This window comes from Camarhynchus parvulus, chromosome 4 (assembly GCF_901933205.1).
Source record: "Camarhynchus parvulus chromosome 4, STF_HiC, whole genome shotgun sequence".
In the NCBI taxonomy this organism is placed as follows: Eukaryota; Metazoa; Chordata; class Aves; order Passeriformes; family Thraupidae; genus Camarhynchus; species Camarhynchus parvulus.
The window spans coordinates 32,552,927-32,574,806 of record NC_044574.1 but is presented as its reverse complement, the minus strand read 5'-3'; the positions used below and the strand labels follow the sequence as shown (position 1 = coordinate 32,574,806).

The 21,880-nt window shown below is 41.8% G+C and overlaps 1 protein-coding gene across 5 annotated transcripts in view; it reads left to right on the top strand.

Moving 5' to 3' along the window:
* STOX2 (storkhead box 2) overlaps window positions 1-21,880 on the top strand; it is a 143,390-nt gene that overhangs the window by 61,680 nt on the left and 59,830 nt on the right. Inside the window, exon 1 of one of the 5 annotated variants that reach the window (XM_030947817.1) lies at window positions 9,566-10,477. The exons of 1 other annotated variant lie outside the window; for it this stretch is intronic. In XM_030947817.1, coding sequence (XP_030803677.1) covers window positions 10,312-10,477 — 166 coding nt within the window. In that variant the 5' untranslated portion in view covers window positions 9,566-10,311. Of the gene's footprint in view, window positions 1-9,565; window positions 10,478-21,880 lie in introns of those variants that run through there. 3 more of the 5 variants (XM_030947819.1, XM_030947820.1, XM_030947821.1) reach the window with 3 other exon arrangements.

Below are 21,880 nucleotides of genomic sequence, written 5' to 3'. Positions count from 1 at the left end.
TGTATTTGAAAAGCCTGCATATGATATCCATTTCTTTTGTAAAGAATATTTCCTTTATGACCTCCTCCTGTTTTGTATTTAACATTTCAAAGAACTTTGGGGGACTCTCTGTAGGCTGTGTCTTCACGAAGCCAGTAGCCAAGGATTTAGAGTATTGTCAGTGCTGGCCCAAAGCTGAAAACTGCAGGCAGTTTTAATCTCAGAGTGGGGGGTGGGTGTTTAAACCCAACCTTTTGTGTTCAGATTAGGGAGTGCAGGAGGATAGACTTAAGGGGTGTTAGTGAGAATTTTTTCACTGGCAGTTCAGTAATAGCATCAGGCTTTGGAAATACTTTTTTCCAATTCTTTGTTATTTCAGTAATTACTATGTGGTGGGTAGAAATCCATAGGGTTTGTGGTTTTTTTAAGTACCTCAGCAATGACATGGGGATATGGGCAATTAAAAAAAGTACTTGTTTTTATAACTTTTTACTCCTTGGATGACTGTGGGCACTTAAATGCCTTTTCAGATAGTCTGTCATTGTTTCAGTCCTGATGTCTGTGTTTATTTTGTCTTGGTTCCATCAGCTGGGATAATAGTTAAGATCCATCTTTAGAGAGGGAGGAAGACAAAAACAGTTTGACACTAGCATCATGCTCTGACAAATCTGAACCCTGCCAGTTGTGAAGGCAGATTGTCTGATCTACTTTACACTGTCTGAGAGATGGAAAGGTTACTAAACATCTCCCCCATTAAGAAAAAGATCAAAGGCGAGGCCCTGAGCACCTTGCATTTGGAGTTTCTTTAACTTCATACAACAATCTGTGAAACCTTTGTCCTGAGTATTGGCTGATGCCTGGAATAGCTGGGGGTACAAAGCATTTGAAATTTTTATGTATGGGAACATGGTGACTCCTTGCTAAAGTTTCTGAGATGATCGCCATAACTAATAAGATTTACCACAGTTGGTTTGTGTAGGTATTGAGTTCTGCTCAATAGTGATCAGTTTTAATGAAGACTAAAGAGTTTCTAGCTCTTAATTTTGTACAGGATTCTTTCAAATAGAATTCTAATGCTAGGATATTTACTTTAGTGTAAATGGTCTCACTTAAGATGTTTGTTTCTTTTGAGAAAGATATTTTTGGGTTTCTGGAAATTTTAAATGTCAGTGGTTCTCTGTGCCTTACAAAAGTTCATTGTAATACATAAAGCATTTTGAAAGAAACTTTATCCTATGTTACTGCCATTCATGTGCTTTAAAGGATGTAAGTAAGGTTTTGTGGTAGATTGTGGTAGAAGTGAGGAGTACACTTTTCAGAATTACAAAGGAAATTTCTTATTAAATTTTCTAATTTGGTATTAATTTACTTCTCCTAATTTCACTATTTTATTTTGATTATCACAATTATATTCCTTTGTCATAAGGGAATTTTTTTTCTTCATAACATCTACATGTTTCACTTGTTCTTATCCTTGATCTGGCCAAAAAGTTATAGGTTGCAAAATTCACACCAGAGATTGTTCTTGTATCTGGTGTGACACTGCAGTGTTGTGCCAGAAACATTTTGCTAACATGAGGCTTTGGATGCTGCTCCCTTCCACTTAGCTCCACAGAGGACTCAAAGATCTTACACTGACCTGCAGAAATCTGGGAAGTAACTGTGCTCTCCTAGATTTAAGCCTCTCTTTCTGTTTAAAACAATATTAATTAATAACAAACCAACTGACAGCCCTATGGTAATATGGAAGGATTTATGGAAAAAGAAAGTAGCAGAGCTCCCTTGGGTTGATACTTTTGCTTTAGCAGATTGCTACTGTTGTATAGGGTGTCACTTAGTAAGACAAAAATTATTTGTTGCGCTAGACCCCTGAGGAAGAATTTAACTTTCTTACAAGGTGGTGGGAGAAGTTTGAGAGCCAGTGCTATAAAATGTCTTTTTTTGTTCCTCTACTAGAATACAAAAATCTCTCCGTTCAGGAGAAGTGCTAAGAACAGCTTCTACAGAGGCAAGTGCGAGTAGTGCCTGCATAAACCTTCATCTGAACAGGGCAATGGGAAATTGTCTCTGGTTGCACACAGGTGGGTAGTATCAGAGCTTCAAAAGCCAAGTGGAGGATGGCAACAAGCCGGGGTGACCAGGGATAGTCAGGATAGGTGTCCCAGGAGTGGAATTATCCTTCTGATGGGTGCTACTGCAGAATCAGAAGAGAAGGGACAAACTCCAGGGTCCAACTGAAAACCAATGACTAAAGAGTACCACCTTCACAGGAACAAACTGACTCTGCAGTGCTGCAGTCTGGTCCAGAGAACAAGCAGACTGATGATTTTGCATTGATTTTCCAGAAGCCTTTGATTCAGGCATGTGTAGAGACATGTAATTTTTGTCTGTTCTTCTGATTCCTCTCTAGAGTTTTTTCATGCCCAAGTGTATGTGCCAATGAGACAGCCTCTGAATCGAGACTATAATAAATATCCAAGAAGTGATTGAACTACTTTTCTGTGAGGTGAGAAATTGGTACTTTTTCATTTGTAAGTGTATCTCTTGCTTACTTTTTTCAAACTTATCGGTAGAAACCATACATTTTCAGTGCTAAACCACTATTTTGAAAGCCTGTTTAATTTAGGCAGAGCTTTGTGCCCATATGGAAATAACTGAACGACAAGAGGTTGTTTACAAAGGGTGGAGTAGCCTCTTTTCAAGAGGCTACTCCCAATTTTTCTAAGGTTTTAAAGATCTCTGCCTCTTGTACATGCTATATATATACAACTATAAAATATAGTCACTCTATTGCACAGCTGTATAAGCAAGAATTTTGAGAGGGCCCTTAGTACTGGGTTATTCAGCAAATGTTCTGCAGTGTTATAGCAGCTGCTGGGATTTAGTTTCCTTGGAATGCTGCTTTTAGGACTGCCCATCAAATCCATTCATTGTCCTCTTTGCAGGACAATGCAAGCCATGCAAGATGCAAAACACTGCCCACTTCTTACTGCCAAGGGCCTATTTTCTTAGTGCATTTTATCTTTAAAAAGTACCTGCCTGACACACAGAGTCTTCTTGTTTGTGTTAATGTAGCACCCAGAAGTTTCACAAGAGCCCAAGGCCTGCATATGCATGGTGCCATCTTTGCAACATAGACTCTGTGGAGGAATGGGAATAAATAGACAGAGATGTGGGAATTAATCTCTAGGAAGATAATTTGTGATGGCCTTTACTTCTGATGGGACCTACACTGGCTGTTGACTTTTTGCTCTCCATTGTTTCAACTCCCAAAGCAGAAGGTTAGGCTGTTATTCTAACTTCCAGTACAGCTGGTCCCCATATATCAGTGTGTTACTTAAATGCCAGGGTACTAATGATATGTGACACCAGTGGAAAACAAGAAAGTTGAGGCCAACATTTTTGGCATATCTTTTGCTACTATATCCTTTGGAAGAACAGCCGGTGAATGAACTGACTTGTGATTTGAATTGCTTTAAGTCCACATCTCCAAGTTTTAGAATTCTGTTATATGTGAGAGGAAATTTGTGCAGGATTCATGGCTTGCCTCCCTCTCTTGTTAGTTTTGTACACTGAGGAGTTACAAGCCCAGCTTCCACTCATTTTATCTAACTCGCATTGAGTCAGTGATAATAGGAGAAGAAAAGCATGCATCAAAACAAAAGCTGTATCCTACAAGTGTTCCTGCTTGTACCCTGGCTTTTAGGTAGATTTGGGCATCCAGATTGAGAAACCTTCTGCATCAATTGTCTTCTGTGCAGAGGAAGCAGAAATTCAATCAGAAGGTCTGGCATGAAAAAAAAAAGAACGAAAACAGGGGAGCCTTTCTTCTCGTTCCACAGACAGGTTTTTCTTAAAAGTCATGCAAGTTAAAATAAATACCACAGCACATAAGGCAGCACACAGAGAAATGAATCGGTGAACTACAGCACGTGTGCAGCAGCAGCGCTGCATTCCTGTCATCACACATTCCCAAAGCATAACACTGGGAGAAATATGATCTGAAACTAGTTTAAGAGGTGCTGTAAGTAAGCCAGGATTACTACCATGGTATAACACAACCTGATAGCAAGACTGAAGACTTGCTTGTGATAGGCTTTGAAACATTTTTCTTTTTTTCTATTTGGAAATTTTTTCACTTATACCTTTGCCCTTGGGATTTTTTTCTTTCCCTTTTTGGTGGAGTTTCTCAAATGCTCTCTTCAAGAAGAGAGTTGTCTGGGCAAGCCCAACTTTTTCCTTGCCAATAAATCCATCAAGAAAGGCTGCCTCCTTTTGTGACCTGGGCCACAAGCATGGATTACAATTACTTGGCTTCTTGCATATTTGAGTAACAACCAGTACTAGTGAGAGGTTACAAATTAATAGTGTTAGTGTCAGAAGTCTCAGGACTGATGTGAAAGGGTGTGAGTGAGTTTTCTGGTTTGTTCTTGCTAGTATATATGATTGTAAATATCTGGAAGAGAAAAGTAGTGCTTCCTACAGATAAAGACAATAATGGTGTATTGCCAGACTTCCTTAAGCCGTAAAGGATTGCTTAAAAACATGTCTTTCAGAGTCTGAGCTCTTAACCTTTGTTAATAGAGAGATAAAAGAATCCACACATGAAAATCGTGAGTTTATGACATGGAAGACTTTCTTCGTGGATTTATAATGTTAGAGATGCTGGCAATGTATTTTCTCAGGAACTCTATTATGCAGACCTGTAAATCTAATAAACCTATAGATTACCAAGGCCTGTGAGGTTATACATGAGCTTGGGGTTTTTCACAAGCTCATAATTACATTTTTCCCACCTCTTCTCACACTCCATTTTTCCTCCTCCTCTGCTTTCCAACTGTTTGTACTATAGGCTTTTTTTCCCACTTTATTTTTGTTTATTCCTTTCCGCTCTCCCTCTCCTACTTTCAAAAACCCTGCACTTCCTTCCCAGAATCTCACAGCATCCTATCTCCCCTTTTAAAATGTTACAGATTGTGATGGTTTTGTTTTCATAGGCCACAGATGGACCCTCTGCTTCCTGTTTTACCTGGTTGCCTGTTGCTGTGGCCTTAGTACAAAGTCTCCCGTGTGTCCCAGTATTACCAATGTTATTTGTAGTGTTTGTTTCTGAAGCTGGGCAGGGGGAAAGGACCCCTATCATAGACCTGCAGTGTGATGCCACAAAACTCTGTGTGGCACTTGACATCTTGGGAGTGTTAGCTCCTCCACTGGTGTTGGGTGCTTGTCAGGCACCAGCTCAGCTGACAGTAATGAAGTGAAGCCCTCCTAATTTCCTCTGTGAGGCAGCCAGATCAGGCTCTGTGCCACAGGCAAGGTAGTGACAGGGTAAGGGAGAACCCGGGCTTTGAATGTATAGTTTGAGAGAATTTAGAGATGTAGCTTGTCTTAGTGAAGAGGGGGATTGCTTTCCTCCTTGCATGTCCTATTATTTTGCCTTTTTTATTTTAGTATTTGGCTTCAGTGCTTATTTAATTTGAAAAACCTCATGCAGTCAGTCCCCAAGCCAAGGAAGTAGCTAAGGCAGTAACACCAGCCCACCCTCTTACTGAAGCCTGCTGCTATCCCTATGGAAACTTGTTTGTCATAGGGAGGAAAAAAAAGTAGTCCCAGCTGAAACTTGAAATACCACATTACATGAGAGCGATTGCCATATACGTACAAGCATGCACACACATACACATGCAGAGAAATATATATACAGCTCACCATATTGTACTCTGCTACATAATTATTTTTCAGATAAGGAAAAGTAAACCTTGAAATAGGAGCTGAGATCCCAAAGTTTTAACAGTGCATTTGCCACTGATTTCCTACATTTTTCTGGGCAAGTTATGTCATTTTCTATGTTTTTCATCTACAAAATGGGAACAGGCCTGCTCAGCAACTAGTAAGTGTTTATGAAGATCACATGCAATAGATATTCTTAGTAATATTTGTTTTCTCACTTTTTAAAAGATAAAACATATTTTCAGAAGCAAAGATTTTGAATTGGTTTCTCCAAAAGACTTCAGGCCCCTTATGAACTTGGGACTGAAGAAGGGTTGTGATTGAACATATAAGAATCCTTTGTAACGTCTGATATGGAACTAAGCTTCTTTTTTGAAATTCATACTGTTAAATCTATACTTTTGAAATGGCTACTATTATATTGCCAATTCCTGATAAGGAATTGCTAGGTTATGAGGCAGGCAGGATGCCTAATTTTTGTTTAGTTTGGACCTTTTCCCCAAGATCTCTATGGTCTATTTATCCAAGCATCACCTCTCCCTCTAGTACTGCAAGATAGAGATGGTTCCTGTTGGACTTTAAATACCAAAGTATAAAAAATGAATGCTTTATCCGTTTCTCAATAAAAAGCTTCTGAGTTTAATCTTTCCCTTATTAAACAAAAAATCTCCCCAAAAACAAACAAAAAATCAAAACCCAAAACAAAACCCCCTCCAAACAATTATGGATGAATTAAAAAAACCCAAACCCACAAGCTTTGCCACCATCACAGTTTTACTCATCACTACCAAGTGTTCAGATTCCCTTTAGTATAATTCATGCCTGGAAGAAGAATTTTTCCTTACTTCTAGCAAGCTCTATTAGACAATTTCCATAGCTGAGAATCTTTTCCTTACTCTGCTCTAACATCGCCATATGAATCCAGAAATTTATTTTCCTTCATTAAAAAAAAAAGAGTAAACTTAAATGTCTCAGAATAAAATGTTGTGGATTTGTTTGTTCTTTTTGTGTTTTTTTAACCTCTCAAATTTTAGCTCTCAGATCACATGAAGAAAATAGTTTTATTTCAGTTTGGCCACTGAAGCAAAAAAATCAATTACACTCACACTTCTAGCTCTTATTCCAAAGAAAACAGCCAAAACTTAAACTTGGTCTTTAATTATATATTTGATTCATCCCACTAACAACACTTGACTTCAAACAATTCAAGAGCAGGAGGAAACTTGCTCTGAATTCCTCTCTTCAAAGAGGAGTACTCTTTCAGATAGCATGTCAGAAGACTTTAAGCTGAAACCAAACAAGATAACTGTGAGAAGACTTGATAAAAGGAACTTTAGGTGACCACAGGAACAACGTCTCAATACTGAGATGTTTTAAAATTGTTTTTAAACAGATCTCCCCACATGTGGGAAGGGAAAATTGATCTTGCCAGATGGTCAAACCACTACAGTTGCTTATTTCTCTCATTCTCTCCTCCTTTCATAGTTGTAGGAGCAAATTATAATTCATTTAAAATTACCACACATTGAAAATGGATCATTATCTGTACCCAAAACTGTGAACCAGTCTAATTCCTACAACTGATAAGTAGACGATACCATGTGTTAATTATATGTGCTGTATGACTCTTGTGACAATTCATGGAAGTGTACAAATTAAGTCAATTAAAGCCACTTGAAAGACTTCTGTGCACTGTCACCAGTTCATTAGTGCACACCAAATTGCTTGAAAAGAATTGGGATGTGTGCTTTATCTGACACTTGCAGAGCCATCCCATATTTTTTATTTGATACTTGTTAGAATATTTTAGTTGGGAATAATTATACAAAAAGGCCAGTGTAAAGATCACCGTGGCCTTGTTTGTTGTTGTGTTTGTGTGTGTGTCCTGCTTTGTTCTGTCTTTCTACTTCTTGACCTCATTTTTCCTCCTCATTGCTGATTCCTATTTGTCTCTTGTCTCATGTCATCTTTTAATGGAACAGATTGATATCTAGGGCTGTGTCTAGACTAGGAAAAGAGTTGGGTTTAGTTCAGCAATAAGTTGAAGCTAGCTGGCCAACTATATCCAACCACTTCTTGACTGCTGGAGGGGCAAAGCCATCATTCATTCAATGTTCACATAGTGCAATGTGAATTTATGCTCCTAGATAGAATTTAATTTGCTTCTACATCTGGTAAAATAAGTATATTTTCTTAGGTTTGACTTATCTAGGTAGTGCTACCCAATCTACCCCAACCTCAGCCTTCAAGGAGAAAAATGGAATGATTCTAAAGGTTCTTATGGTTTTTCTGGTCTGAGGGTGAAAACATGCTCTATTATAAGCTTTGCGTAGGTTGATGAGTAAATTGCTAGATGAGTAAGTTTCATGATGGAAAATCTTATGTTTTTACTAGAGGAGCTCTAGGCCATCTTTTTTCTCATCTTAACTTTTTCCTGTTGCTACCAGTATACAAAGCATCAGTGGAAACATGTCTTTCCTGATAGCTTTTCACAGTTGGAAAAAGATGAGGCTGAATGAGAAAGAACCCCCTAGCATTTAGCTTTTGGTTTTCTTGCTGAGTTTCATTAATATATATTCTATTCATATGAAAGGGACTGCTGCATATGAGCCCCTTAATAATTCTGTGGTGTGTGTGCTGCCCGCAGCAGCACAGGCAGATGGGCTGAGGTGGCTGCTGAAGTGACTCGCCCATAGCCATGCAGCAAGGGAGCTTTGGGATAATATCTCGTGGCCCACTGCCTTTGGTATGAAGTTCGTTCACTGATGGTCATCCTTTTACTGGTTCACCTCTATTGAAAATTTCCAGTTACAAAATTAAAGTCCTCTGTTTTTCCATGCTCTTAGAAATATGACACAAACCACTGTAAGGATTAATTATAAAAATGTGAATATATGAGTAATTTAACTAAGCTGCAAAAGCAACATTTTCACATCCCTGCATTGCAGTTGTCCCCATTGAAAACGGTGGCAGCACCTGACTACACCGGGCATATTCAGAGCTGTCTTGCAGAGAAGGAACCGAGTCCCTTTGCACAGTTCTGGTTAACTGGAGTTCATAAAATGCCCGGGTGGCCAGGCCCCACTCAAGAGGGTGCCCTCGGAGTAGATGTGTGAGCCACTGTGAGAGGGTGGGCAACCCCCTTCCCGCCAGTGAGGGGGCAGCCCGGGCGTCCTGGATACCCTTGTGGAGTGTGCTGGGTTTCAGTGTGGCGGTGTGGCTGACTGGGCCCTCCTGGGGAGAGCCGCGTCTTCAGGCGCCCATGGGGAAAGGCGGCGGAGCATTCGAGGGTAAGCCCCGCAGGCTCAGCGCAGGGTGCCCCGGGGATGCGCATCTGTCCCGGCGCCCTTCCCTCGCTCGTGTCCGTCCGTTCGCCCCGCGGCTGGCCCGGGGCGGCAGCGTTGCCCGAAGGGGCCGATGGCCGGGCCCGGCCCGCACGGCCGCCCTGCCCGCCGCTCTCCCTGCCCGCCGCCCGCAGCCAGGCCGTGCGGGGTGCCCAGCGCTGCGCACCCGGCCCGGCACTCCGCCGTCACTGCCACCGCCAGGAAGGAAGGAAGGACGGACGGACGGACGGACGGACGGACGGAAAGGAGGCGGAGCGGGAGCGGGCGGGTCCCTGCCGCGCGCGGGGTTTCGTACGCGAGCGCCTGCGAGCCGGTGCCGCGCGGGGGAGCGCGGAGCCCGGCGGGAGTAGCGCGGCTCCGGCGGGAGTGGCATGAGCCCGGGCGGCGCTCCGGCAGCGGCTGCTCTCGGCGCGGCGAGGCGGAGGGCAGGCGGCGGGCGGGCCGGGCAGGCGGGCGGAGCGGCCGGCGGCCTCCCCCTCCGCGCCGGCCCTCCCTAGCACGGAGCCGGCGGCGATCCAGCCCCGGGGACGAGCCGGCGGGAGTCGGCGCCGACCATGGCGAGGCGCGGCGCTGCCGGGGGCCGCGGGCCGCTGCCGGCCGCCCGGACGCCGTGAGCCTGAGGAGGAAGGAGGCGGCGGGCGGGGGGGTCGCGGCTGCATCCGCTCGTCCCGCGGCCGAGAGAGGCGTCTGTGGGCCCTCCCTCCTCTCCTCTCCCTCCTCCTCCTCCTCCCGCCGCTCCTCCCGCCGCGCCGGGAGCTGCCGCCTCCTCCCCAGCGCCGGGCGCGCCGCGGTCGGGGTCGCAGCCGGCGGCCGCGGGATTTTCCTCGTTTGTTTGGGCCTTTTGTGTCGGGGCTCACAGTTGGCTAAGCACGGCCGGGCTGAATCGGGCCATTGTTCGGGACCCCCGAGCTCCCACGCTGCACATCTCTCGTCCCCAGCCCCCCTCCAGCTCCCCCCCCCCCCGTTCCTTTTTTGCCTGAGAAGCCACATAACGTGCCTTTCCTCCACGCAAATCTGGGAGCTATAAGCCGGACCGATTGCAAATGAAGTGTAATGCATTGTGGGACGTGTGTAAAATTGGATCATTCGAGGGAGAAAAAAAAAAAAAAGGAAGGGACCTGCGGCTGGCGCCCTAGAAGAGGGAGCGGCGAGATGCGCGCAGGTTGCGGCCCGGCGGTGGCCGCGCTAGGCTGATGGCCGGCAGCGCGCAGCCCTGACCCATGCTGCGGCGGGAGGAGTAGGCTCGGCCGTCCTCAGCATGAAGAAGACGCGGAGTACGACCTTGCGGCGGGCCTGGCCTAGCTCCGACTTCTCCGACCGGGCCTCAGACCGCATGAGGTCCCGCAGCGAGAAGGACTACCGACTGCACAAGCACTTCCCCCCAGCTTTTATTTCCCAGGCATCACGGGGCTACATGACATCAGGTTTGTAACATAATTTGTCTATGCGAGAGAGCTTTATTGCGAGGCTGCTTCGGGATGTGTGTCTGGCTGGGAAGGATGTGTTGGTGGGTACGGAGGGGAGCTTGCGATCGGGAGGCTGAGTTGTTAGGAATAATGAAAAAAAAAATAGCATACATCCACCATTTTGTACCTCTGCAAGATTCACAGGGGTGTCCTCGCAATATGGTGTTTAAAATCTATTAGTCTAGTGAAATAAAATGTATGAGAGAAACGGTTGCATCTCTGTTGCGGAAGAGCAGACAAAAATGCCTGGATGTGCAGAGCATGGAGCCCTTTGCGCCTTTTGTGCGTAAAAGCATGTGCTGGATATTTACAGCTCTCCCACACATTCCTCTTAAAATGCAGTTAACTCTCGTTAACTCATCAGGTTTTCGTGTTTTTCCATTTTGGAAAGGAAAAGGGTTACTTGTGGTTGCGATTGCAGTTGTCTTGTTACAGTCTCTCAGGCTTTCAGCTGCATGTTTCTGCAATGGCAAGGCATGTGTTGGTGTAAATGACTGTAAACACATTTGCATTTGTTTTTTGAGGTGCAGAAGGAGACCAGACCTCTGTATGTGGTGGAACACACACGTGCATGTATATTCATTTGTCAGTGGCTTTCAAGGAAGGCCGTAGGGAAATAATGGACACTGCACCAACATGTTTGTGCATGGGAAGGAGAAAGCACAAACAAAACAAAAAACAGCGCAGGGAAAGGCAGGCATCAGGGAGAGGCTTGGCCTCCGATGGAGTGCTGGTGAGATTTTGGAAAGCCTCAGTACTATTTGTAGGATCTGCTCCATCCAGAAATGCATCTTAATGGCCTTGGGAATTAAGGCATTTCATAAACACCCAAAAGACGACTTGGGAAAATGCTGATGGGGAGGGGGGCTGGGGGCAGAAAATCCTGGAAACCTCCTTTGTTGTTCTGCTGCCTGTTTATTGTGATGATAGGACATAATGTTTCATTATTATGGTGGCAAATTCCAATTTATCACAAAGGCACGTTTCTCCCTCTGAGGCACAATTTAGGTTGAGTAGGCAGATTCCTTGAAAGGAGAAAACTAAGGTATTTATAATGCGTTACTGAAAACGTCTCCAGCCCTGTACTGCTGTCCCCTCCCGCCCCATTTCTGCTGCAAAGGTTGAGCCAAAGATTGTGGTTTTCAGTTATATGCTCGCTTTCCTGTCTCTGGCCCTAATAAATATATCTCTTTAGTAGGATTGGTTTTTAATGTTTTAAAAGTGCCTCGTGACTGGTTTTTTTCTTTTATGCCCAAGTACAAGAGAAATAAAATGCATTTTATTGAAAAATCTGCCGGTGTAAGAGTATTGTGCCATTTTGGCAATTGATGCTCTGGTTCCGGAGAAGTCACATAGTGAGTGGAAACAGCAAGGAAAATTTATGCTTGAACAGCTGAAGAGGAGAATGGTTGTGTTGGTGGAGTGGTTGACTTGTTCCATTGGTGCTGCAGGACTTGAAAGTGTCTGGAAAGCTGAATCTGACAATACTGCAAAGATTTTTCTTGTTCTGGGTGAATGTCCTGGTATTCCCAGTGTAAGATAGCCTGTGTCAGATCTGTTGAAGTCAGTACTTTTTAGGCCCTTCTTTCAGTGTGAAAGGCCATATTTAAAAGAGAAGGAGCTCACGTGAGCATTTTGTGCCAAGTGCTGTGGTTCTTGCTTGTTTTTAATTCTTCAGCAAAGTGCTCTGGCTCTGTGAAAGCTTTATGTTGGCAAGATTGGTACCAACCAACCAGACAGTCGAACACCAGCAATCTGCAGAATCAGATATGTCACCCTCCCTTTGTTGGCAGATACCTGTGTCCTTGAGAGGTAGGAGGGGGCACAGAATTTTAATCTGCTATAGATATTTTAAAGTAATCTCCAGACCAAGAATACTTGTTTATGACTATAGAGGGTAGTCATTTCAATTGCAACGACTGAAGATAAGAACAAATGTCATGTTAAGTTTTACTAATTTGTTAAAGTTTTTGGAGGGAGAACACGTTGAAAATTAAAATCAGCAAATATTTGCTGGTTTTGTTGTTTTGGGTTTTTCTTGTTGTTTTTTTCAACCTTAACAACAGCTTGTTAGGCTTTTATCTGGAAATGTAATTGTTCTCTCATAATGGATAGTTGCCACATTCATTTTTTAAAGGATCCTTGTCCACTGCCTTTCCAAATATTAGTTTTGGGAGGAATAGCTACTGTGTACACTTCTCACTATTTGAAGGAAACTCTCTTCCTTGCAGGAAATTTATAGGAAGTTCTCTGGTGTAAAAATTGTGAGGATCAGGAATACAAATACTTTCTTTGTCACCCAGAGTGTTGTAGGAGAGAAAGTGTCCTGAAACACATGGGCTTTTCAGAGGACTGCATTCTGTTTATCCAACCATTTAACCTCATCACCAGTAACATTGTTGTGGTTATCTTTTAATTAAATGCCTCATTGTTTGGAATGGGGGTGGAGGGTGGGAAAGAAACCTTGGGGTTTTGCCTCAATTACTCTGCTTGGGGAAATGTGGAAATGCATACAATCGAACAACGTTCAGAAAGATGCTAAAAATCTTGAAATGTTAATATTCAAGTGTGCCTGATTTGACTGGAGAAGCTATATATATTTCTTCCAGCACAGAGAAATACTGAGTAATGGTGCTGCAGTCAGTGCCATGGTGTTTTGTATGAGGAAAATACAGTCCCTAAGCAGAACCATGTTTATAATGGAAGTGCAAACCTCATGCTACAGTGGTGAAGCACATCTGATTTTAAGCAGCCTTTTCAGTAAAACTGAGTAAGGAGCAGTTTGATATTTGCTTGATTTGAAGCAGCATTGGTGGCTGGCCAGTCACATTTTGAATACTTGGGGAACAAACTGCCCATAATTATAGAAAATTGATGCAGATGCAATTCATATGAAATCTAAAGATTGTTTGACAGATGAATGGAGATGGAAGTAAGGAGGGAAAAAAGCAGACAATTTAGAAAATCACACATTTTTGCTTCTGAATAATCTCTTGATACGTGCTATTAAATAGGCTGTACTCCAGGGTTTCTTTAGGCCTCCTAGCAACCACTAGGTTCAAAGGCCATGCAAGGAGTTCATTGTTCATGCAGAATATTAATTTCCCAGTGGAGGACTGTCTTGGAGAAAAAACACTGAAAAAGAAAATTACAACAATGTAGAGCTTCGACCTTGTGTGAGAAGAGAGGCTGAAAGTTTGAATCCAATACAATTCATATACATGTATACAGTACCTCTTACTGAAAACAGGGAAATATACTTGAAGTTTGTGATGTATTGCTGCTTAATTCAAGGGAAAATAAAGAAATCATATGCAACTGCCAAGCAGGATAAAATTTAATGCAACTTTGGTGGTCTCCAAACACTTAAATGGAATTATACATATATATATATATCTTTTCAAATATTGGAAGCTTCTTGCCTTTTTTTTTCCCTCTTTTTTTCCTTCTAAATACAAAAAGCAAAGCCTGGATTTTTTTTAGCAGAGAGAGGAGCTGCACCCTGTGATCGACCCAGCCATTAAATATTACTGGAACTGAGTAATGCTCTTGAAAGAAAAAACTTTATCTGCAGCCTTCTTCGTTTACTTTAATCGACAATTTTGGTGTTGGAGGTAACATGTCAGTTTGAGATGGAGGTGGTCTAGGGTAACAGTCACAGCATAAAGGAATGTCTGAAGAGCTTTCTGCAATGGTAAAAACTAATTCCAGAGCATGGTTGTTTGGAGGTTACCTTTGAAAAGTGTGCAGTTACTTTACTGCTCTTTGCTTTACATTTTCCTTGCAGAGGTTTCAGTCCTTCGAAGTTGAAGAATAAAATTCAGTCTCATTGTTGTCTGCTGTTACTGGAGTGTGATTACCAAGTTCAAGTAGAAGGGAAAGGAGAGAAGTATGTAACCCTGCTATCCAACTGATGGTATCTGTATGCAAATTAAAATTTGTAGGAGGAAAAGGTAACCTCATTCTCTCTTTCAGGAATGTTTGATGAAAGGTCTAGGACAAACTCTTCAAGCTCCTTGAACAGTAAGAAGGATCTTGGGAGTCATCTGAGCAAATTTGAGGGTCCTAAGTTTTTGTTTTGTTTTTTTTAAAGCTTGAACCTGTAAGTCTAAAGATTAATATTTGGAGATAATTACACATGAGCTGAAGAACTCAGTTTAACGTAATTGAGAAGTGCTAAATACACACAAAGCTCATTCAGTTCTCCTGTCCCTTAATTCAGTTATCTAAAGGAATATGTTGTAGCTTGAAAGCAGCTGTATTGTAATTAATATTTAATGGAATAATCAGTATTGCATCACCTTCTTCTTTTAAATGTGGTATTAAAAAACAGCTTCCCATATATCTTCTTAACAGTAATGTGATCTCTTTGCTTGCCTGAATTCTGAGTAGTTTTGTGTTGTTTTAGGCCAGACCCACTGCTGGGACAATAAAACCCGAGAGTGTATGGGTGTCAGTGGCTAGCAGGACCAGCTTTACCTCCTGGATCCTGCTCTGTCTCTTTTGCTTCAGTCTGTGGTGAACTGGTGAGCCCTGAGAGGGTCACTCAGTTCAGTTAGTTCAGGGGCTGTGCCTGCTTTATTGCTTGGGAGGTTACTGCTGGGCTCACTGTGTCTTTCCTTTTGGTCTCTGTGGCATCCCCTTACTGTGACAGAGAATTAGGAACTTTCACTGCATCCTGATATGGGGGAAGGATCTAAGTGTGCTGTATTTGTAGACCACAAACTTGGTTCAAGTTCACAGACCAGTTTCTACTTCATTTTGTTTTCTCCCTGGTTTCTTGCCTAAAAGATACAAAAGACAAGCTCTTCTCTCCTGTAGAGCCCTGGTTTTTGTTCCTGTGGTTGTATGTGTGGTATTAAGTCACAGAGTGCTGTGCCCATGCCTGTGTGTTGTGTCACATGTATGCCTGGTCCTTGCCCACCAGGTACCGAGACATTTTCTGCATGCCCATGAGCTCACTTTTAGACTGAGCTGTGGGCAGGGTCCTGAGCACTGCTTGGGTGACCAAACTGCCCTTGTGTACCTGATGCTCTTCCTGGCTGATATGACCTATGAGTGTGGGAATCCAGAGTATCTCTTTTCTTCATGGCATTAGAAGTAAAATCAAAGAGGAATGAATATAACAAAGAGACTGTGTGTGTGCCTATCTTACCTAGACCTGTTCATGTTTCTATCTCAGTTCAAAGCACTCATCTCTGCAGGGCTAAGTTCCAGGTAATTTTCCCTTCCTAGCCCCTTGCTCTTGCTTGCATTCAAAGTTTCCATGTTCTCTCCGCTGGTTTGCTTGGACCTTTGGCCAGGTTGAGGGGCACAGAGGCACTCCAGGATCATGTCACCAAAGGCTGTCATTGACATTTGTGTTGGAGTGTCAGTCTGCGTCTGAATACATTTCTAGTTGTGTTTTCTGGTAATCCTGTGACTGAAGTAATTTTTCTATATGCACACTAGGTATCATGATAGACTACTGAAGATACAGGAAGCTCCTCTTTCAGGAGCAGACAAGGGTTCAGAACAAACACAGTACTGATTCATCACAAATAGCTCCCAGTCTTTCACAGGTGTAGAGGTTATACCCCGCTGGCAACATTTGATGAACCTGAAGGGTGTTGAATATCTTGCCATTTTGGAATTGAATAGCAACCACATCTTTGCAAAATGCATTATTTGTTGGAGGGGGCTGAAATGTGAGGATTCTGCAGATCACCTTGGGTTAGCTTGATAACCTGCTCAGCTGTGAGCAAAATAGGCCTTCATTTGTATGCTGGAAAGTTCATCCCAGAGTAAACTACTATCTTTGTAACATTCTTTGCACGGTTTAAAGACATATAAGTACCATCAGAAGACCAGAAAGATTCCATTTTGCTAAGCATGTTGTAGAAATCCTCCAAAAATTGGAGGTTTCTTTTCAGTTTTCTGGAAGGTTCTTTAGCATGACTCTGCTTTATATCCCATAGCAGGTTGTAAAATATCTCTGTGAACAGCATTAAAACAGAATTAAATCCAAATTCTGGGTCATCACTCAAGTAAAGCAGTGCTGAAAAAAATTGCAGGTTCAGTAACTCTTGGATCCCCCTAAGCATGCTTTTACATAGTTGGAAGTGGCCAGACAGTATCAGCCATGACCAAAAATTGTCAGCTAAATAACACAATGATGTTTGGGTTTTTTCCTTGAAAAACATTATACTTTCCATTAGTGTAAATGACAAAACTGCCATTAAATTACTAAAACTGGATATCTGATGGGTTTGGTGGTGTAGATGTAAATCTGCGCTTGGAAATATAGATTTCTGCTTGTAAGAAGTAACTAATTAATGCTTCATGCAATTCTGTCCAACCATTTGGTTTAGTTTTTATCAGAAGAGGGGAAAAAGGATAGAGACCATTAAAACTGAGACCTGAGTGCCTGAACTTAAACGGAACACTTTCATTTATAGGTCTTTTTTTCTAGATTAATTAGATAGGACCGGAAGCAGAAACAAGGGTTAAAAGCTTTTCTGAGAGTCTCAGGAAATTGTCCTTCTGTACTCGTTCTTGCAGAATTTTTGGTATCTAGGCCGGTAGCAACCAGAGTAGTCCCAGGGAAAATGCTTGAATATTGAAGTTGCAAAAATTTCCCAAATCAGAATTTGTTGCTCCCAAGTGATTGCCTGTAGCTATGAAAGGGTATGAAAGTTGTTTATAGCTACTGGCTTCCTTTTTTCAGCATGTTTTATTGAGTTGGCTGCTCTACTGATGCTGTTTTGTATCTCACTCTTGGATGACATATAGGTGCTGGAATTATCTTACTCAAATTGCCTGTGGAGGGGGGTGGGGAAAAAGGAAGACCTGGCTTTACAGCGAGTATATTTGGGTGTGCAGCATGATGGAGTGGGTAGAGCAGTCTAGTTTAGACAGAATCCTGATCTGTATTGGCAGCTTTTGAACAGGCTGCAAAAGGTAACTGAAACAAGAAAATTTGATTTTCAACAGGCTTGAATTAATTATAAAGAGGATAGCAAGTTCCCCTTTTCCTTCCCTCAAAGAGAGATTAAAATCACTGGATTTGAAAGTTAGTAGGCGAGGGAGTTATTCCCAGTTGTATCAGTCACTGACTTTGTTTTCCTGGGTACTTTTAACTGTTTCTGCAGTTCTCTGTGCTTCTGTTTTAATCAGTTCAATAGGAGAATCTTCTCCTTTGTTTTATACTGTAATATTGCCCATTACAAAGAAAGGATCCTTTCTCAACCCAGGCTTTGATTTGGTAATGGCAGATAAGAACAGACATCCAGTAATAGGTGTGTTCAGTGTGAACATAGCAGTCCTCGTTCTGCAAGTGAAATCCTATGTTCAGATCAACACTGTGTTCTCAGAATTTTCCATCTCACTTCCTGCAAGCCAAAAGAGAGGGCCTGTTTATAATACCATCAGTAAATGATGTGAAGTGAGTGTTACTTGGTACTGTTATCACTACTACCTTGTCAACCAACTCCTCACAACCCAAAAATAGTTCTGTTTTTTATCAAATTGTAGATTATGTGATTCCTATAATTTTTAAAGTATGTGTGTGTTTTCTTGTTGCTTCAGTGGGAAATACTATCTGCAGAACATCGCTACCAATGCACAATTCACTAGAAATTTCAAGTTGTGATATTGAAAAAACACATCTCGATGTTTTTATTGAATTTCATACGGTGTAAAAGCACCAGAGTAAGAATGAACTTGAACTGCTTTTATTTTGTGGACCTTACGTGTATATTTGGGTATTGTGAAAAAGAATGAAGGAAAAGTTGATCTCATTTATACTAGGTCTTTTTATTTAACTAAAGGAGCAAGAAGAGAGACAGCTGAGGCATCTTGCCAGTCTTTCATACTGTATCTGTCTTGCAAAGTTTACTCCTAGCTTTTGTTTCGTGTGATACATTAAAGATGTAGGCAGTGCAGTGCAGTGCATTCAGCTTTCAGCTCTAAACAATTAAGCAGTAACTGCTTCTGTTTAGCAGTTTTTCTTTTCAAAAGTTGTCCAGATAACTTAGATGAACTGTAGCTCTATTCCTATGCCTTACTGACCAGGGGTTTTATTTTGAAAAGCATGTCTAATGTGAGAGTAGAACAGGCCCACAGATACTACTTGTCATCTTCTCAAACATGATCAGGAGTGCAGGTGCAGTTTGGCTGGGATGCTGGAACTGAAGGAATATGGGAATGTCTTCTTGGGTTTGGGTGGTATCTGTCCTCACTGTGGTATTTGTGTCAATGAAGGATCTTGTACACCCATTGTTGAGGTGCCAGTAGTGATAAATCTGCATTTAATGATCTCGAAACATCTTTTCTAGTTACCATTTCCTTTCCCAGCTATATTGTTTAAAGAAAAAAAACGGAATGGCTCTTTTTAGTGAATCTGACCTGCACATTTTGGGGTTTAGAGAGTATAATAGACAGTTCAGAAATACTTAATGCAGCCTGGAAAAAGCAAAGTTCAGTATGAAAGCTGAGTTCATCATAACACAGGAAGCTGTGTTCTAGGGAGAACCTAGATTGTATAAATTAGTTTCTTTGCCCATTTGTGTTCTTTTAATTTCCTCCATAATTTCCTATGAATTTCCTGTTGATGACCTGTGACCTAGTTTGTAGTTGAACTTCTGACCATATGAGATAATGTTGTAAATGCTATAAATTGGACTGTTTATCCTGTAAGCCAGTAAAGATGATGTACTGAATTTCATTGTGATACTTAACTTTGCCTCTTAAATTTTCACAGCATTTTAGAGTGAAGTACCATTCTTCATTTTCATAGGACATTCTAAATTCTGCTCTTGTGAGACTTTGCATTCTTGGACCATACTGTGGTCTGTTTCACAAAATGTGAGCCTTAAACTAAATATTTTTTTAAACAGAGTGAAGCAGAACTATTTTTTACAAGGTTTTCTTCAGATTTGTGTGCTTTTAGGTGTAATTACTGCATTGCTGGCTGGGTGAGTAGAGTGGCCAGAAACTTCAGAGAAGTTTATTGCCTGTAACATGAAGTTTGGAACAGCTGCAACTTGCACTTGTTAATTGGGTGTGTCTGCAGTACATCTCTTTTGAGGGATGGAGGACAAATACCAGTGGCCATGGAAAGTTCACCCAAGGCCCAAGCAATCTCTCAGCCTCTGGTTTCAGGGCAGTTCCATAGATGAGGAGATGAGATTACAGGTGGGAGCAGATTGGCTGCCTGTTTGTCCGTGCACTGACCTCCTCCCCTTGCACTAGTCCAGTCAAAAATTATCAATAAAGGAAGTCCGTTTTCAGGGAATATTTAGGGGTTTGTAATGTGTTACAAATAGATCTTTAGTCTCTGCTTTCATTATGGATGGATGTAGTTACTTTTCTTCCTCTTTAGATACAAATGTTCCATAAGCAATGAATTTCAAGAGTGAAATCTTAAAATTATATTTGCATGGGATGTCTGCATAGGAATGGATTTGACTGATATGTCTTTACAGAACAGAGAAGCAAGAAATGGTTTTCTGCATTTTTTTCCTTCCAGCTTTAATGAAATCTCAGTTTCTGAACAACTTCTTCCAGTTTTGTTGGAAAAATATATAGCCATCCCCAAATGAAACCTTTTGCATTTTTTGCTTGTTGCTAAAATCATGAGGCATTTTCCTTTGAATCAGTCTTAGGTTCAGTCTGTGTAATTATTTTAATTGCAGAAATATTCTTCAGTAACCATAGGTGTAAAATTCAGGCATGTTTTAGAGACCTGGCTTTAAAAATCACATTCTTAACTACCTCTTTTCACAAGAGGCTGGAGTAGCTATGTGAGGTATTGTTTATATTAGAGCCACATACAATAACTTTTCTCCAGATGTGGTCAGCCATACTGCCTGTTGTGCAGCACAGTAAAATATGATTTATGTAAGTTTATTTAATTGGATATGTGGCGAGCCTGTGCTCTGTGTGCATGGGCTGATAGTTCTATATAAGAAAGTACCTTAAGGCCCCAAGGGTCTGACTGTGTCCTTTAGTGGGAAAGTGCACAGAGTTTTGGTTGACTGTTTAGATAGGAAACCTTAACACACAGCAGTGCTCCTTCCACAAACAATGCATATACCCATCTCTCTTGCACGTATTCTTTGCCTCCATAGGAGAATTGGAAAGGTTGGCAAGGATGTAGCTGTAACTGCTGAGTAATTCTCCCTTTTAATTGGAGTCTGCCTTTGAATTAGGGCCACAGATTGGACAGCTAGAGAAAATGGGACAAGTTTACCAGAAACAAGGGCGGGTATAAAGGCAGAGCACAAAAAGAGGAGTCGTGGGCAGAGTTGCTGTTCTGCCAGAGAAGGCTGATGTTGTGTTCTGGTCACGAGAAGTATGCTTCACTTTTACCAGCTCACCCTTAGATCTCAATTTAAGTCCTTAAACTGACTGTATTTAAATCAGAACCATTGGTCCTTCATTTGCATGTCTCTGAGCTAATTTCAAAATTGATACAATATTTTTTCTGCCTACTAGATGATAATCTTGTTTGGTTTTCATCGCAGTGCTGATTGTTCCAAACAGACCAACAGGCTCTACAATACAGTACACTTGGCTTTTTATGGTTATTCTTTTTTATCCTAACAGTGATTCCTTTTTCACACCCACAGCAGTGTACTTAAGTACAGTGAAGTGTTTCACTGTAGATTACGTTTAGAGTTAAATCATGAAAAGGTAAGTTAAAAGAGTTGAGGTAAAAAGCTCAACATGCCTGTGTCATTATAATTCATTCACTAATTAATGTTGCAGTTCAATAGGATGTTGTGGATCAAGCGGTGAGAAAGCATACAAAAAGGTGTTGATACTGAATTTTACGAGTGTGTTGGTGTCAGACCAAGCTTTGTCAGTACTAGGCATGTCAAAATTGTCTGACAGCACAGCTACCCATGGGAAGTGTTATTTTATCTCTAATAGCAAATTAGCTTCAAACCTTTTTCTCAGATCAGGGCATTTGACCTCTTACGTACTCCTGAATGGATGGATGCATGTATGTGATTGCTGTGCATAACTCTGGGAGGGCTATTTTGCTGTGGGGGACCAGCAAGGAGAAAAAAACCATCTAAAACCTGCTCTGGTATACGTTGCCATTCAATAGCAGTTTTGGATTATGTTTTTCCAGCAACAAGTAAAAACCTGAGAGTGGCTGTGCCAGTTAAGACCCTGGTCTGTCTTGCCCACTCTGCTGTGTCCAACTATAACCACAAACAGATATCTAAGGAAGTAGAGAGAGAAAGCAAGTGCATCAGGTGCTCCCCCTGGTAGCTTCCCATCCTTTGCTATTGGTTCAGGCAATACAGTTTGTTTAGCAGTCCTCATGATGTTTGCTTGCAGGTACACTCTGTGATACCAGGCAGTGTTAGG